General features: G+C 45.6%; 1 protein-coding gene across 5 annotated transcripts in view; it reads left to right on the top strand.

Annotated features, from left to right (window-relative positions):
- Window positions 1–15,811, top strand: part of Nr5a2 (nuclear receptor subfamily 5 group A member 2) — a 129,839-nt gene that overhangs the window by 9,506 nt on the left and 104,522 nt on the right. For 2 of the 5 annotated variants that reach the window (XM_005348440.3, XM_026779958.1), the window contains exons 2-5: window positions 3,061–3,198; window positions 6,672–6,790; window positions 8,256–8,397; window positions 10,618–11,261. In XM_005348440.3, the coding sequence (XP_005348497.2) occupies window positions 3,117–3,198; window positions 6,672–6,790; window positions 8,256–8,397; window positions 10,618–11,261 (987 nt within the window). In that variant the 5' untranslated portion in view covers window positions 3,061–3,116. Of the gene's footprint in view, window positions 1–547; window positions 568–2,438; window positions 2,496–2,593; window positions 2,602–3,060; window positions 3,199–6,671; window positions 6,791–8,255; window positions 8,398–10,617; window positions 11,262–15,811 lie in introns of those variants that run through there. The other 3 variants (XM_026779960.1, XM_026779959.1, XM_026779961.1) reach the window with 3 other exon arrangements.

Raw genomic sequence — 15,811 nt, 5'->3', positions numbered from 1 at the left:
GAGAGAGAGAGAGAGAGAGAGAGAGAGAGAGAGAGAGAGAGAGAGAGAGACTATGAAGCTCTGAGTGACCTGGTAGTAACTATAGAGACCAGGCTGAACTCCGAACTCAACAGAGATCCTCCTGCCTCTGCCTCCCAAGTGCTGGGATTAAAGATGGGGAGGTAGGTACAACACCTGGCAGAAAGGCAATTTCTCCATTCTTCAGATCTCTACCCGTTAGAAGCACTTAGTTGGCTGCTTGACAGAGGCTCTGCTTAACCGAGATCCTCAGACCTAGGGAAGGCCAGAAGCGCGACTTTAATGTCCAAGGCCACATTCTTTTCAACTTTGTCTTCAGTACTTTCTTCCCTGTCCTCCCCCCGCCCCCATTTGAAGCTTTTTCTTGGAAAGTCTACCAGTGGGAAGATATGAAAGCCCCCTTTGACCTTTGGCACCCATCACCCTGTCTTTGGAAGAAGTGCTGGAGTGGGTGGACCACAAATTGAGCTGGAGGTGGGGAAGCCACTAACTTGGCCCAAGCAAGTCCTTTCTGGCCCAGAAGCGCCACTGCAAAGATCACCTCACTGGGTCAGCCTCAGCTTCTGGTTCTGGCTTCTTTCTTTCTTTCTTTCTTTCTTTCTTTCTTTCTTTCTTTCTTTCTTTCTCTTTTTCTTTCTTTCCTTGCTTTTTCTTCTTTTTCTTTCTTTTGCCACAATAAGATCACAAGGGTCTGCCAGAGTTTTATTCCAATTTCCTGAAAGACTGGGAGCCCCCTCTGGTACCCCAAAGAGCAGACCAAGCTGGAGCCCTGCATTCTTTCTTGGCTGGTGGGTAGAAAGATAATGAACAAAGGCCAATAGAACTCTGAGAGTTGCAGCGAGTGGAGGCTGTTTTAAAAACTTTGAAATAAAACTGGTTTCTTAAGTTTGCCTGAACTCCAAAGTAAGGCAGGCGCTGAGTAATGATTTGAGCCTGGAGATTTGCTCCCTTTCTGAACTATGTAAGAATATGTATCTGTAATTCAAAGTGATGTCTTAAATAACGGGCAATAGTGAAAGTGTATTGACATTGTGACTTGATACTAACATGAAAACTTGAGCCTAATGATCACTAATACAAGCAAATTCAGCCCTCTCCCCCATACAAACTAAATGGCAGTCCCCCTCAAGTTTTGTAGCTAGAAGGGACTTGCTTGGGCCACATTGGTTTTCTAAGATCCCTAAAGATGCTGCAAAAACTGAAAATTAAACAATTTAGATTTTGAATATATATATATATAAACAAAAAGATAAATCAATTTAGAGAGTCAATATATTTGAATTGCCAGCCAACAGTGGATAGCCATCTCAAATAAAAGTGTAAGCAATGATGGGAATAATTTCATATTCATTAACTACTAGACTGGGCAGTTGATACAATCTCTGTTATTTAAATAGAATGAATTCAAATCTTTTGAAATTCAAATTCACCCCCTTGTGGGTGGACTCTGATAATTGCCTAGTTGCACGGCAGACCCAGGATATGTGGAGCTTTTTGCGCGTGTCTTGGAGGCTAGGGAGAATGGTTTTCATCTTGTTGGGAAGGGATCTGAAAACTTTGAAGATGTGGCTGGACTGGTGGCTTAAGAACTTGCATAACAGATGGTTCTCTTAAACTTTTTCTTTAAAACATGCTGCTTTGGAGGCGTCGCGTGGATGAGCCCCACCAAAGGGACTTTAAAGCCGGGGCTGATCTCTCCATTCTGAGTGGAAACGCAGCTCTCACTGAAATCAGGAGGTCTTTCACTAAGATAATCTTGGACTCAATTGAAGTGTTTTTCAATAGCGGGGAGCTGGGCTGGAGAGCAGCCTGGGGAAGCAGGAGTGGCTGTCATTTACTCAAAGTCTATGCAAGTGAGAGAAATCCCAGTGACTTTAGTTGTCCCCAAAGTGAGCCTTAGCCCTTGGGTTCTTTAGGGCCCAACCACTCCTGGCGTGCCTCTCAGATTTCTGTGCGAAAGGAGGACCTTGATAGCGGGATCAACCACCCTCCATTTATAAATTCAACATACTTTTTCTTTTCTAGGTGCTTTAAGTAGGCACTTCACTCCTATCGGGTCTCCTCTTCCTCACACTCACGCGAAAAACACCGACATCCCCACAGCTCTTTTAAATGGCTTCTCAGCCTTCACATCCTGAAGCCTTGGCTGCTCCGCTCAGACACAGGTCGCTTCTCCAGAGCTAGAAACCTAGAAGCATTTACATCCCCCACCCACCCCTCCCGCCCCAGGCCACGGTGAGGTGGGAGTAGATTAAGGCGGGGTGAAGAGGTTGGGGCACGCACCGAGGCCAGAGCTTCCTTATTGGCTAGCCACTAGTGTCCGACTTGAGTCCGGAACCTGCGTCCCCATTCACTGTCTCACCTCTCATCGCCCCCCCCCCCCTTACCTCTCTTCTCCAGCGGGTCTTCCCCTTTCCTCCAGGCACTGTCACCCTCGGGGCTGGAAAGGGCGGCTCTCGACCGGAGGGGAGTGGAAGGTTGGAACTTCAGAACTCCACATTTGTGTTAGCGAGCGAGCAAGAGAGACTGAGAGTTGAAGGAGATACGGGAAAGGGGCGGAGAAGAGAGGAGAGGACAGTAGAGGTGGGGAGAGAAGTGAGGAGAGAGAGAGAGAGAGAGAGAGAGAGAGAGAGAGAGAGAGAGAGAGAGAGAGACCCCTGCCGAGGCTGAGCCAGAGGGCGGGTGCTAGAAGGGAAAGGAGTCCTGGAGCCGTTCAGCCGCTGCAGCAGTAGCAGCTGGCGGCCGCCTCTGCTGCCCTCCGGAGCGCGGCGCGCACAGATCGCTGTCCCGGGCAGCAGCGCCCTGGCCGTCGCTGCCTCCGCCTTCGCGGAGCAGAATCCAGGCAGCAGGACGCGCTCTTCTTAGTGTGGCTTGGTAGCGGGGATCTCCCTCACGCAGCTCAGGAACAGAGCTCTGAAGCTGCTAGACCGGACAGGACTCTGAAGTCCTGCCTGGTAGCTCCGGCAACCGGGTGGGTGAGCGGGCACGCTGGTCACCCTTCTCTCTGCCTGCCGGAGTTGAATCTGTGCTGCCCGTGTCCAGGTGCTGGGCTTCCGGACCGACACCGACACCCCATTCCCGCCCGCTGCCGCCTTGTCATGCTGCCCAAAGTGGAGACGGAAGCCCCAGGACTGGCCCGATCGCATGGGGAACAGGGGCAGATGCCGGAAAACATGCAAGGTAAGGAATTGCGGTGCGGCGTTCCAGCTCCCGGCTTTTCCACCCTCGGGCTGACTCTTCGGGCTTCAGCCTCCTGCGGCATGGACACCAGGGCAGCCCGGCTGGCAGGTCTCAGCCTGCTACAGGCTGCCGAGCCGGTGAGTCGGCCTCCTCCTTAGGAGCAAGCATAAAAGTTAATGGCACTTGAACTAGGCGGACGGTGCTTTCTCATCAATATCTAACTGGCCACTTCTAATTAAGTAGAGACTTCCAGCTCAGAGCCAACTGGAGCTGGGACAGCTTAACGCTAAAGGGTAGCACGGGATAATCTTTCTGAGGAACGGAATCTCTCACTGGGCACCCCGGTTCTAGGTTGTTCGAACTGTCACACACTTTAATGCTCCCGTGTAGAGGGAAAAGATTGACTAGGAGAGCCAAGTATATACAAGAAAAGATCACAGGAAAGCAGTTGATGTTAGAATCTGTGAGCACCCCGAAAGCCTAGCCGGATCCAGCAGCTGCCTAGGATTTGGGCAGCTCCAAAACTGCTGGCATAACTTAAAAGCACACCTCAACTCCATTCCCGCCCAGCAGAGTGCCAAATGCAAGGTTGTGCTCAGGATTAGCTCATCGCCTCGTCTGTCCCCCAGCTGTGACTACTGCTATCCCGTTGGCGTCCCTGCTCATGGTTGATATTAGAAAAAGATCCAATCTCATCTGCTGTATTTTCTTCAGAACTTTTATCTTAGCTACGGGCCAGGATGGGAACAATGCTAGGAAAGGTTCTTCCATCTTCACCCCTACCAGAGTTCAGGATGTTCGGGTCAGCCGGCTTGTGATCCCCGAAGCTTCCTGCGGCCCTTCTGCGCGAACTTGAACCGGTCAGAGGCGTTGAGAACAGTGCTCGGGGCTGGGTAGGCTGTGTGCCCCCCCTTTCCCCGCGTGCTCTGGTAGGGAAACTTAGGGTTGTCTAGTCACGTAGGGTAAAGGGGTGTCAGGCATGTGGGTGGGCTGTTATCTTGGGTGTTCTCGGGGTCTCTAAGTCCCTGAGCAGCGCTGTAGAAATTCCCCAGACTAACTTTTTGTGTATGCTGCTGCTGAGAGTCTTGTTGGCCGAGAGAGGTGCACCTGGGGATTCCTCCGAAGTGCCTCAGGCCGGTTTCCTGCGCTCTGCCCTCCAGCCCTGCTAAATTTCCTCCCGGCAGGAGGACCCGGTTCTTGCTACTTCCTGCCCCGGAGCAGACATTTGGGATAGGCGGTTGCGGACGCAGGAAAAATAGCGCAATAGAACGACATACAGGGTGTAAGGACGACTAGAGAGAGATGCCCTGGTAGCTTTTTTTTTTTTTTTTAATTTGAGAGGGCCCTTCATGCCTCCAACTTCCAATCTTGCCTTTGTGCAAGGCGCTAGTAGATCACCCCTAGGTTGCTTGGCCCTGGGTTTGAAAGCAGCGTGGGAAAAGCCTGGTGCGGCTTCAGCGGTGTTTTGCTGTCTGATCTGAGCTCACCCGCGCCGGTAGATTTTACTCAACAGGGTAGCTCACCCCCACTTTGACTGGGAACCCAGAAAGAGAATCACTAGATTCTCAGGCAGCATGGGGAATGCAATTTAAGGGAAATTCTCAGAGGACCTAGCTTTTCAAGGCTCGGTTGTTCTCTCTCCGTCTCCCAGGCATTTCTTTGCCTGGGTGGATTTGGTTCAAATCTTCATTCAGGTGCCACGGAGGATCCTGTGAATAACAAAACAAAACCCAAAACAATGCCCTGGCCTCTCAGATGCACCTCTCTCCACTTAGACTCTAGATTTTGCCAGAAGATGGGCCTCATTTTTTTTTCCATGTGGCATCTCCCAGATGAGCACAGAGAGTATAAGTTGTCGCTAATACGATACTCTTAAATGTGAAGTTAGAATTTACTTTGGGAGACAGAAGAGAACACACATCTGGTAAAGCACTGCCCGAGGTGTACCTGGAACACAAGTCATGAGTTTGCAAAGCCTCGTAAATAAATTTCCCCAACCCGCAGCTTCTCCCAAACCCCCAGGTTCTGGTTCCCTAGAGTGGCGCTGTCTCTCATTGAGAGTTGGAATTCAGGCTGGCAACGCTGCTGAGAGGAGCGCTCAGCAACCCTTGTTTCTAAGTTCCCGAGTCCAGTGACTGCCTTTGCTGGAGCCTCTTCCCGAGGTCTTTGCAAACTGTTGCTTTCTCTCAGGCCAACTTAAGTACTAAGTCTACGGAGAACAGATACTCCATCAAGACTCGGGTGTGTGTGGGGGGGAGGGGTAAACTGATTTAAAAGAATAGGGACATCACCTGATAATTAAAGAGGCATAGTAATTTGGCTATGGGGGTAGGGGTTATTTCTCCATTTCCTTTTTAGTAAACAAATCTGAGGAAACCTCTGCCAGGCTGTGGGTACCCCTCCCCCGCCCCGCCCCTTGCCGTGCCACTGATTAACTTAAAGCAAACTCTCTTTGGAGTTTGTGCGCCTTTGGGTAGGGGAGGGTTGAGCAAGGGGCCCGAGAGCCCAGTGCACAGAGGGTTTAAAGAGGGTGCGGGGAGCACCGGTGCTGGCTGGTTATTCAGACCTGTCCCTTGCCTGAATGTTGGCCCACCCCTGCTCTGTTTGCCAACCGTTTGGGAGTTGGGGTGGGGGCTTGACCGAAGTGGCTTTTCAGTCTCATCTGATGGTTCCTTGGGGTCTGCTGGCCACTGACGTTCACGTGTCTGGGGCGTCTGTGGATTAGTGTCCCAAGCCATAGTACTCCCCACAGTGAGCCAGGATGCCTGGCCTGATTTCTGTTCAGCCGGGCAATCTCCGAGGTGTTTATGCTTTGCAGTGCTTATGGGAAACTTGTGACGTTCCTTACCAAGCTCTAGAACCCTGCTAAACCGTGTGTGTTTCTTTTCCTCGTCTGTTTCTGCCCCCCTTCCTGGTGTCCTCTCCTCTTCCTTGTTTTTATTTTCACAGGACATTTTCAAACGTGAGGAGATGAAAGTGGCCAGAACAGAACTACAGTCAATACGGAACTGAATGTTTTGGTTAATCTAACAGACTTGAACCTTGGGAGCCACAGGCTGTTGTTAAAGGGGGTGGGGGTGGGGGGTCATTTGCTTCTGAGAAGCAGGTTTCTGAGGCTTCATTGCTCTCCAAGTAGCATGTGTAAATTAGCACTGCAAGCCTCGCAAAGTGAGGTATACTTAGAGCCAACCCCTTCAAGAGTGTGTTGAACAGTGGTCAGTTTAAAATATTAACCAAAAAAGTTGGAATTATTTTTAAATTTAAAAACCATGAAGTGCATGTTCACTGATGCCCAGAGGTGTTTTCCTTTCATTGTGTAAAAGTAGTTCTCTTTAATGCCAGTTGGGTAAACATTTTATATTTTTCCTGATGATATTTGGTCATCAACCACCAAAACGCCTTTGTTTTTCCAGCTTTAATGCCTATATTGGGAATTAATAGGGCACATGTGCACATTTCTCTTTTTGTTTCAGTGTCTCAATTTAAAATGGTGAATTACTCCTATGATGAAGATCTCGAAGAGCTATGTCCTGTGTGTGGAGACAAAGTGTCCGGGTACCATTATGGTCTCCTTACCTGTGAAAGCTGCAAGGTTCGCTTTTTTTACTGCTACTAAAAAATAGAATGTTCAGACCAGAAAACAAACCACTGGATTAGCCTTCAAAGTTAAACTTAAGATGTTTCCTTTTTTTTTTTTTCAACTAAAAAAATGGAGGGAGAGGTGCCAAAGGGAGACCAGTAACTTAAAATATGTTTGACTTAGTTCAAAAGGCACCTATGCTCTATAGAAAACTTGCCAGTCTGGCGGCTTTAAACTATTGTGGCACAATGATGTATCTATCAGAGGACTTCATTTCTAACAGTCCTAAATATTGATTCTGCTTGATTTATATATATTTAAAACATCGTTCTTGAAACATAACAATGCTTCCCAAGAACACTTTAACTTCAGAGTAATCTCTGCCTCAAGTTGGAATCTTTTTCTTAGTCCAGAAGACATGAAAATCTGAATTCCCAATGGCATCGTTTCATCCTGATGGATCCCAAATGTAATTTAAAGGCTTTTTTTTTCTCTTTTGGAATTTATATCAAGATACCACGAAACAAGATTTTTAGTTTCTGATTGAACAGTTTTCTTAAGTGTATCACGTGACTTATTTAAATGCAGGGACTTTGCGCACGGTCACTAGCCTTTATTACTACTCTTGTCAAGATCTTAAGGATTTGTGTCAGGTTTTTTTATAGTTCCATAAATTCAGTTTTCTGTATTTTTTTCTCAACATACTCTTTGAAGTAGACAACTGCCTTTATTTAAACCACTGCTAGGAACCCCCCCCCCTTCACTTTCCACAACAAAATAAGATTGTTCGTTAGCAGTCAGTCAGATGAGCAAGGGTACGAGGTGTCAACTCTATATGGAAGCCACACACTATACCTCTGAGCAGTCCCGTGGAGTGCAAGGCAGGCATCAGTTCAGCGCCGTGGGCTGTGCGCGTGTCCCTGCATGTGTACGGAGTGTTTCTATTAGCTCAGTTTAAAGCTCAGTTTCCCACCCTTGAATGGGTTCCATTGGCATTAGGAGCATTTCCCCATTTTGCTCTTGAAGTCCTTTTCCTTTTAACTGCCGAGTGTTGACATTTGTAAAAGATCTGAGGTATTTTGCTATTCATTCTAACACTGGCATTTTACAATGGTGTGTGACCGAAATGGCTTGATATTACCTAAAAAACAATGCAGGGCTCTGTGTCTTACCTCTGTTTGGAACATTAATTAATCGGAAACCAGATTTAAAAAAAAAATTGGTCAATATAGAGTATATTTTTTTTCTGGCTATTGGAATGAAATGGTATGAAATTGACATAATTCTTCAGGAATATAATCCTGGGGCCAGAAAACTGTTCCCTGAGGCCAGCTCTGCTGTGGAGGGCTGGTCTTACTGTGATGTGAATTAACCACAGAAGGGCTCACGGGCATGCTGAAAGGGTTTTCTGGCGATTTCCTTAGAGCACAATAATAGGAGAAGCAGGTTTTGCCTCACTGTTTTCTCTGTCTTGTAGGGGTTTTTTAAGCGAACAGTCCAGAACAATAAAAGGTACACATGTATAGAAAACCAGAACTGTCAAATTGACAAGACACAGAGAAAACGTTGTCCTTACTGTCGATTCCAGAAATGTCTAAGTGTTGGAATGAAGCTAGAAGGTAAGACTCTGCCAATTAAGTCTCCCGGGACATGGACTTTAGAACATGGAGCATGGGGACATTCCTTTTCTAGCCTTTTAACACTATCGAGAATGATGGGAAATATTTTTTTGTAGTTGTTTTGTCTGTTGTTTAAACCTGGTAACATCTACTGGGGAACAAAAGAGAATTATAGAAGTTGTTCTCTCCTTTTTAGTTTGGAGTATGATATCAAAAAAGTGATCAAGACGGAAGCAACTCTACCAAGAAAAAAATGCAATTAATTTGTAAAGAATTGAAAAATAAAATAAAAAAATAAAACCTTAATTCTTTCTAAATCAAGATGCCCTACTATTTTTTTTTTAAAGAAAATTGGTATGCTTGTCATACTTGTTCATTTGACAGTTCTTGAGAAAAGTTAGTTTTACATTGTGAAGGAATTTCTTATATGGACTTTTATTTTTTAATAGCAGAAAGGTATACATCTATTTCTTTTTTTAAAGGAAAAGGTAATGACTGCAGCTATACAATTCAACAGCCGGGAAGCAGACAGCATGCAAGGCCATGGACCCAATCAGTAGCATTGAGCCCAAGAGAAGGGTCCTTAGAAAGTCCCACTGAACTGTTAAAGTGCTGTGGGGTTCAGCTTGGCAAGCAGCAGGGTTAATATGTGACCGCTGTAAATAATTTGGACTTCATGACTGTTATGGCGTGCTGCTATTCTCCAGCCTTTGACCTTCTGGCCTTCCACAGATTAAACAGACTGCAAATAACATAACATGGCGGGGAACCAGCACTGGCCTAGGATGCACTTCATTTGATCGAGGAGACACAAGCTACTTTTATTTGGAGGTTTTCTGTCACCTAGAACTTACTCTTGGCAGATATCCTGAAAAAAAAAATTAAATGAGTTGTGTTTGGGGGTAAATCTGCCAAATTGCTAACAAATTTGTTCAAATAGGAGCAGCCACTTTGGTGAGCACAGGGACTACTTTCAGGAGGAGATTGAGAAGGGAGATAATGGAGGCTTATTAATTTCATCATCAGTCCCTTTAGTTGCCAAACAGTGGCAGGTGTTAACTACAAGAGCAGAAGATGGAATGTTGAAACTCAAATGATGTCATCTCATCCAATGTCACTTGATTTTTCAGTGAAAGAAAAGAGATTGTGTTTTTAGCCTCAATATTTTGCTGTGCTAATTGTGTGTGAGTTGCCAATTATCTTATTGGAGAACTCTCACGACCCAGTGTAGAATTGTGGATACTTAGAATTCACAGTAAATTTTTAGTGTGAATGCTTATCCTAAGGTTAAAAAGCTCAACTTGACCTCCAGCAGTCTCAACGTGTCCCAGACTGTGAAAGGTTGCTGGGTTCTGTCCAGTTACCGCTGGTCACTGTGGTGGACCTAGAGAGCTCTACTGACAGCCACACCACTGTGGCTCAACAGAGCCCCTGGACAACTCTGGAATGACTTTGTCCTTCTGACCAATCCCACTTAGATTCAAAGCTTGGCTGGTGGTTTTCTGAGGTGGTCTTATCAAGTCCAGGTGAAAGGGGTTTTCCAAGAGCCTCGCCCTAACTAACTTTTGTAACAAAGTATCCAAAAATCACAAGGCGGGAGGAAGATACTGGGTGAAAAACTACTTAAGGGAGAATGGGCTTATTCTCTTCTTTAAAACAAAGAAAGAAAAAGAAAAATGGTCCTTGTGCCATGCACACAAACCCACCCAGATATACAGCAGGTATACAATTTGGCTTCCATGAGAAGCCATGACATAGCTTGCATACTAGAAACTGGCCCATCCAGAAAGGAACCTGCCCCTCCATGAATATTAAAAATCTGTTGTGAAACCTTTTAGTCCACAATGGACTAATACTTTCTTGGTTACCCAAAATATGTTTTTTGATAACAAAACCCACTTAAAGGAAAGAATTTGTCAGAAGACATTTTTTTTTTTCTTGGAATATCTTGGTTTTTTAGCAGGGTGGTGGTGGCACACGCCTTTAATCCCAGCACTTAGGAGGCACGGGCAGGCGGATCTTTGAGTTCAAGGCCAGCCTGGTCTATGGGAGCTAGTTCCAGGACAGGCTCCAAAGCTATAGAGAAACCCTCTCTCGAAACACACACACACACACGTACACACATACAATTCACTTCCTATGAATTATCAATGTTTTGAAATGCCTAGAGATCTTGCACTAACTCCTCTTGTATACCCTTCCTTTCTCCTCTGTCAATAGCCGTAAGAGCTGACCGCATGCGAGGAGGCAGAAATAAGTTTGGGCCAATGTACAAGAGAGACAGGGCCCTAAAGCAACAGAAGAAAGCCCTCATTCGAGCCAATGGACTTAAGCTGGAAGCCATGTCTCAGGTGATCCAAGCGATGCCCTCGGATCTGACCATCTCCTCAGCAATCCAAAACATGCATTCTACTAAAGGCCTACCTCTGAACCATGCTGCCTTGCCTCCCACAGACTATGACAGGAGCCCCTTTGTCACGTCTCCCATTAGCATGGCAATGCCTCCCCATGGCAGCCTGCAAGGTTACCAACCATATGGTCACTTTCCTAGCCGGGCCATCAAGTCCGAGTACCCAGATCCCTATACCAGCTCACCGGAGTCAATGATGGGTTACCCCTACATGGATGGTTACCAGACCAGCTCGCCAGCCAGCATTCCACACCTGATACTGGAACTTTTGAAGTGTGAACGAGAGGAGCCTCAAATTCAAGTGAAAATCTCGAGTTTCTTACAGCAAGAGCAGGCAAACCGAGGCAAGCATGAAAAACTGAACACGTTTGGGCTTATGTGCAAAATGGCGGACCAGACGCTCTTCACCATCGTTGAGTGGGCCAGGAGTAGTATCTTCTTCAGGGAACTAAAGGTATGCCAAGTCATGACCTACCCTCCTCTGACCGTTCGTTCTGACCGTTCCTTATGCTCTCGGTGCTTAGAATAGGTTTTCCTTTTGTGTATATGACTTAAGGAAGAGAGCGTTTTATGACCATTACTGCAGGGTTACTATAGCTTGACTCAATAGGGCTTTCATTCTGTGTAGCTCCCAATTGGGGTATGGTGTTTAACATGACATTTAAGTAGTTTTGTTTCCATATAGCATAATGCACTCAACGCTTTTTAACTCAAAGAGATGGTTTGTTTCCTTCCAAATATAGCATGAAACAGCTACTAAACTCTTTTTTTAAAAAAAAAAAAAAACAGTCAAGTCACAAACCATTTTATAATGATGTCATCTTGAAGGTTTCTTTTCAAAGGAGAAAAATGCCTGTATTTAACAGCTCGGGTCCTGCAAAGTGCAAACGATACCACTGGTTTGTAGAATCAAATAGGCATTTATTGTTTGTTTGCATTGACATTAGGGTGGTAAAAGCATTGTTTTCCAAGCAGATGCCAGTAGGATGCTGACTGCTATTGCATAGGGAGTAAGCCAATGGTGAGTGTTTTTCTGCTGGGTTTCTTGCAAATCTCTGTGGTTTCAGCAAATGGATTGGGACGTTGTAAACACGGCAGTTGTTTGCATAAGGATCTCTGTTTAACTCCATAATTATTTTATTTCCTGAAACTTAAAACTGAATTAATACAGGAAAGTTATTTAGGAGTTTGGAATCTGAGTGATGACCAAGCCACATTTTGTTACTAATCATTCCATTCCCGACGTAAGCAAAATCCTAACTTTGATTTTTCTCAGGCCTTTTCATTATAAAAAAATCAACGTTGTGCTTCTGCTGTCATGGTGGGGGAGGTGATGAGCAGTGTCTGGCTTCTGATACCCAGCGTGATGTAGACTTTCAGCCGAAAGGCTTACTGTTAAAATGGGTTGTGCAGGCTGAGGGGTAGGGAACCATGAAGCTGTGTGCTGGGGGAAATGATGTTTGTCATAGAAGTCTTGCAGCACCGGCACGTATGTGGGTGGAAACAAAAATGCCACCAGCATGCGGCGGCGGTGCACCCTGCCCTTTATTCTCCTGCCCTTTATTGCTACCCAGAAAGGTGGCTGAGGGTGACACGACCTGGCCACAGAGAGCAAACAGAAAGCTCTGAGCAAGCATGATAAGGCCAGGTGCTCTCAGAGTAGTGTAGAGACGCACTCTGTGACAGAGCATCCTTTATTTAAAAAGCAAAAACCAGACACTTTCATATTCTGAGTGCTTTTATATTCATAGCCATGTCCCTAAGAGGACCGATGAGCTACTTAAAACTGAAAGTGTTTTTGCCAGCAACTGGAAGGTGAAGTGGTGTAAATAAACTAGGAAAGCAGAGTAGGAGCAATTAGGTGGATTGAGCTGAATGACGTCTTCTGGGTCTATAGCTGTGTCTGCCACGGGCAGGGATCGGGCGTTGCCAAGTCTTGGTGCTCTCGCCTATAAGACTACATGTACGATGCTTGTGTTGGTGGTTCTGCAAGGAGGGACATGAATGCATCCAAAAGGCGCTGAGCCCTGCAGGTCTGACATACTGCAGGCACAGTGAGGGCTACTGTCTTTATCATAGTTGTTTGATAAAAGGCGCAGTCTTGGTCTAACAGTCTTATAGTCAATCTTACATTATTAACATGGCACTGGGAAACAGTATGAATCAAGTGTTACTGGATGGTATGATTGTATTGTGATGAATAACCAAAGCAACCCATAAAATAGCCAAGTAGCAAGTTAGTTGTATAAAATGAGTATGAGGTTGGATGAGATAAAGATACCTCTTCCTAAAGTTTCTAACAATTTTGTAAATAATATTTGTATGGAATTCCTTAAAGGAAAAACAAAAACCAACCTGGTATGGATTCATATTCTTTTTTTTTTTTTTTTTTTTGTTTTTTCGAGACAGGGTTTCTCTGTGGTTTTGGAGCCTGTCCTGGAACTAGCTCTTGTAGACCAGGCCGGTCTCGAACTCACAGAGATCCACCTGCCTCTGACTCCTGAGTGCTGGGATTAAAGGCGTGCGCCACCACCGCCCGGCTTGGATGCCTATTCTTGTGATTCCAATAACCAAAAGGCCTTGAGTGAGTTCAAGGCCAGCCTGGGGTTACAGAATGAGACCCTGTTTCAACTCAAAACAAGAAAGAACAGCAAAGTTCTTTAAGAAACACAGCTGAAGAGATGTATGCTTTAACAATCAGCAGCAGAATAATTATGTGTATTAATTATGATCATGTGTATAAATATATATACAAAAGAAAAGGTTAGTCAGTGAATGAGGCTAGCCCCCAGTTAGCCAGCAGGGATGCCCGGAAAGTCGTCATTTTTCAAATGTCCTTTCTCACAGCTAAATTCTGGAGTGCAATTGATTCTTTCCAATGGCATGGGGCTTCAATGTGCCTGAAATATCAACGTCTTGGTTTGGAATGGGGCATTGACATCTTTACACTATTGTTTAATGCGATTGACCTGCTGTCATCATAGGAAATAAACTGAAAAAGGAAAGTAAAAATGTACAAACACCAGGGTGTCTGTGAGGGCTGGGAAAATCCCCCAGGGGATAGAAAACCAGGACCCACTCAGCTTTTTTTTTCTTTTTTTAATATTTATTTATTTATTTATTTATTTATTTATTTATTTATTTATTATGTATACAATATTCTGTCTGTGTGTATATCTGTAGGTCAGAAGAGGGCACCAGACCTCATTACAGACGGTTGTGAGCCACCATGTGGTTGCTGGGAATTGAACTCAGGACCTTTGGAAGAGCAGGCAATGCTCTTAAACCACTGAGCCATTTCCAGGCCCCCCCCCCCACTCAGCTAAGTGTTTTTCAGAGAACAAAAAGTAGAACTCGATAACTTCAGGATGGCTTAATCAAAGATTAAGAAAGGAAGATTTCTTCTGCTTGTGTATAAATTTACTTTGTCAAAAAAAAAAAAAAAAGCCGGGCGGTGGTGACACACGCCTTTAATCCCAGCACTTGGGAGGCAGAATAGGTCAGGCAGTGGTGGTACACACCTTTAATCCCAGGCAGAGGCAGGCAGATCTCTGTGAGTTCAAGGCCAGCCTGTTCTACTGAGTGACTTTTAGGACAGGCTCCAAAGCTACTGGGAAGAAACCTTATCTCCAAAACAAAACAAACAACCAGAGCAGGTCCTTGGGAATGTGTGTGCGCGTGCGTGCGCAGTTTCAAAACTATTAAAGTATGACCCTCAGTAGGAAATACATCATACACTGGAACATGGTATACCAAACACACCTTGCATATACTCACGCATACACTCATCCCTGAAGCGAGGTGCCATGCGCTGCTCTGTGACCCCCTTGTCACACTCACTCTAGGACCCTCTGTTCTTCTCCCATCTCATTTATTTCATGTTTTGTTTTGCTTTTTATTCTGGTCATGACCCACTAAATTGATTGATTTTATGACCCAGTAATCACTCTTGATCCGCAGTTGGAGAAGCATTGCTCCAGGGAAGGTTTTGTGGTTCGTCCACTGGCTGTCACCTACCTGTAACTGCCATCTCAAACTGGCTTCTTCCTGGCATGGGCTCGAAGATACGCCTAAAGCCTGTAGTCCAAGTCTGTCTGTCTGTCTGTCTGTCTGTCTGTCTGTCTGTCTCTCTTTCTCTCTCTCTCTTTCTTTCTTTCTTTCTACTGAAGTTGTGACTTTTAAGTCTCATTTGGGGAAATGTATGGTCACCTCCAGGCTCTTGTTTTCTTGGTACTGTCACAGTAAATGGCCCATCAAGTGATACACTTAGGGAACAGATTGCTTACACCCCTGCCCCCCACAGAAAGCTCCTGGAAATAATAGGATAATAAGGCAATTTTGCCAACCACCCCTTGATCACATGCACAGCTACACTTCCTACCATGTCAGAAGGAGAGAAGACAGACTTTATTTAGGGGAACAGAAGGGCCGGTGGGTAGTTTTGAGCTTGCTTCCTATCTGGGAGGTATGTGTGAAAAGGAGTCCATTCACAAAGCATCATGCGGGAATCGACCCATGACAAAAGGGGGGCTTGAAGGGCACAATAGGAAAAGAAGGGGAAGGATCAAGTGGACACTTGATTGCCTCCGCTGGCCTGGTTTTCATTCTCAGACAAAGAACAGCTTTGGTCTCCATCATCCTAAACAGTGGCACCTGAGTAGAAAAATTAGTGCCCCTTGTCACTTTTGAAAAAGCCCAAGTAGAATCCACAGTCCCCATTGCCTAGAGAGAGTTTGCCTAGGTTTTCAGAGCCAACGCTGGTGAGAATCAGGTGGCACCCACTGTCCCTCTCTGTCTCTTTTAATGTGTGCATGGTTGTGCATGTGTGTGCTTGTGCCTGTTGCTCGTGTGGTGGCCAGGGTTTGTGCCTGTTGCACGTGTGCATGTGTGTGTTTGTGCCTGTTGCACGTGTGCATGTGTATGTTTGTGCCTGTTGCACGTGTGGTGGCCAGGGTTTGTGTACACACATGTGCATGTGTATGTTTGTGCCTGTTGCACGTGTGG

Source organism: Microtus ochrogaster, chromosome 6, assembly GCF_000317375.1.
Source record: "Microtus ochrogaster isolate Prairie Vole_2 chromosome 6, MicOch1.0, whole genome shotgun sequence".
In the NCBI taxonomy this organism is placed as follows: Eukaryota; Metazoa; Chordata; class Mammalia; order Rodentia; family Cricetidae; genus Microtus; species Microtus ochrogaster.
This window is presented reverse-complemented; position numbering and strand designations above follow the sequence as displayed.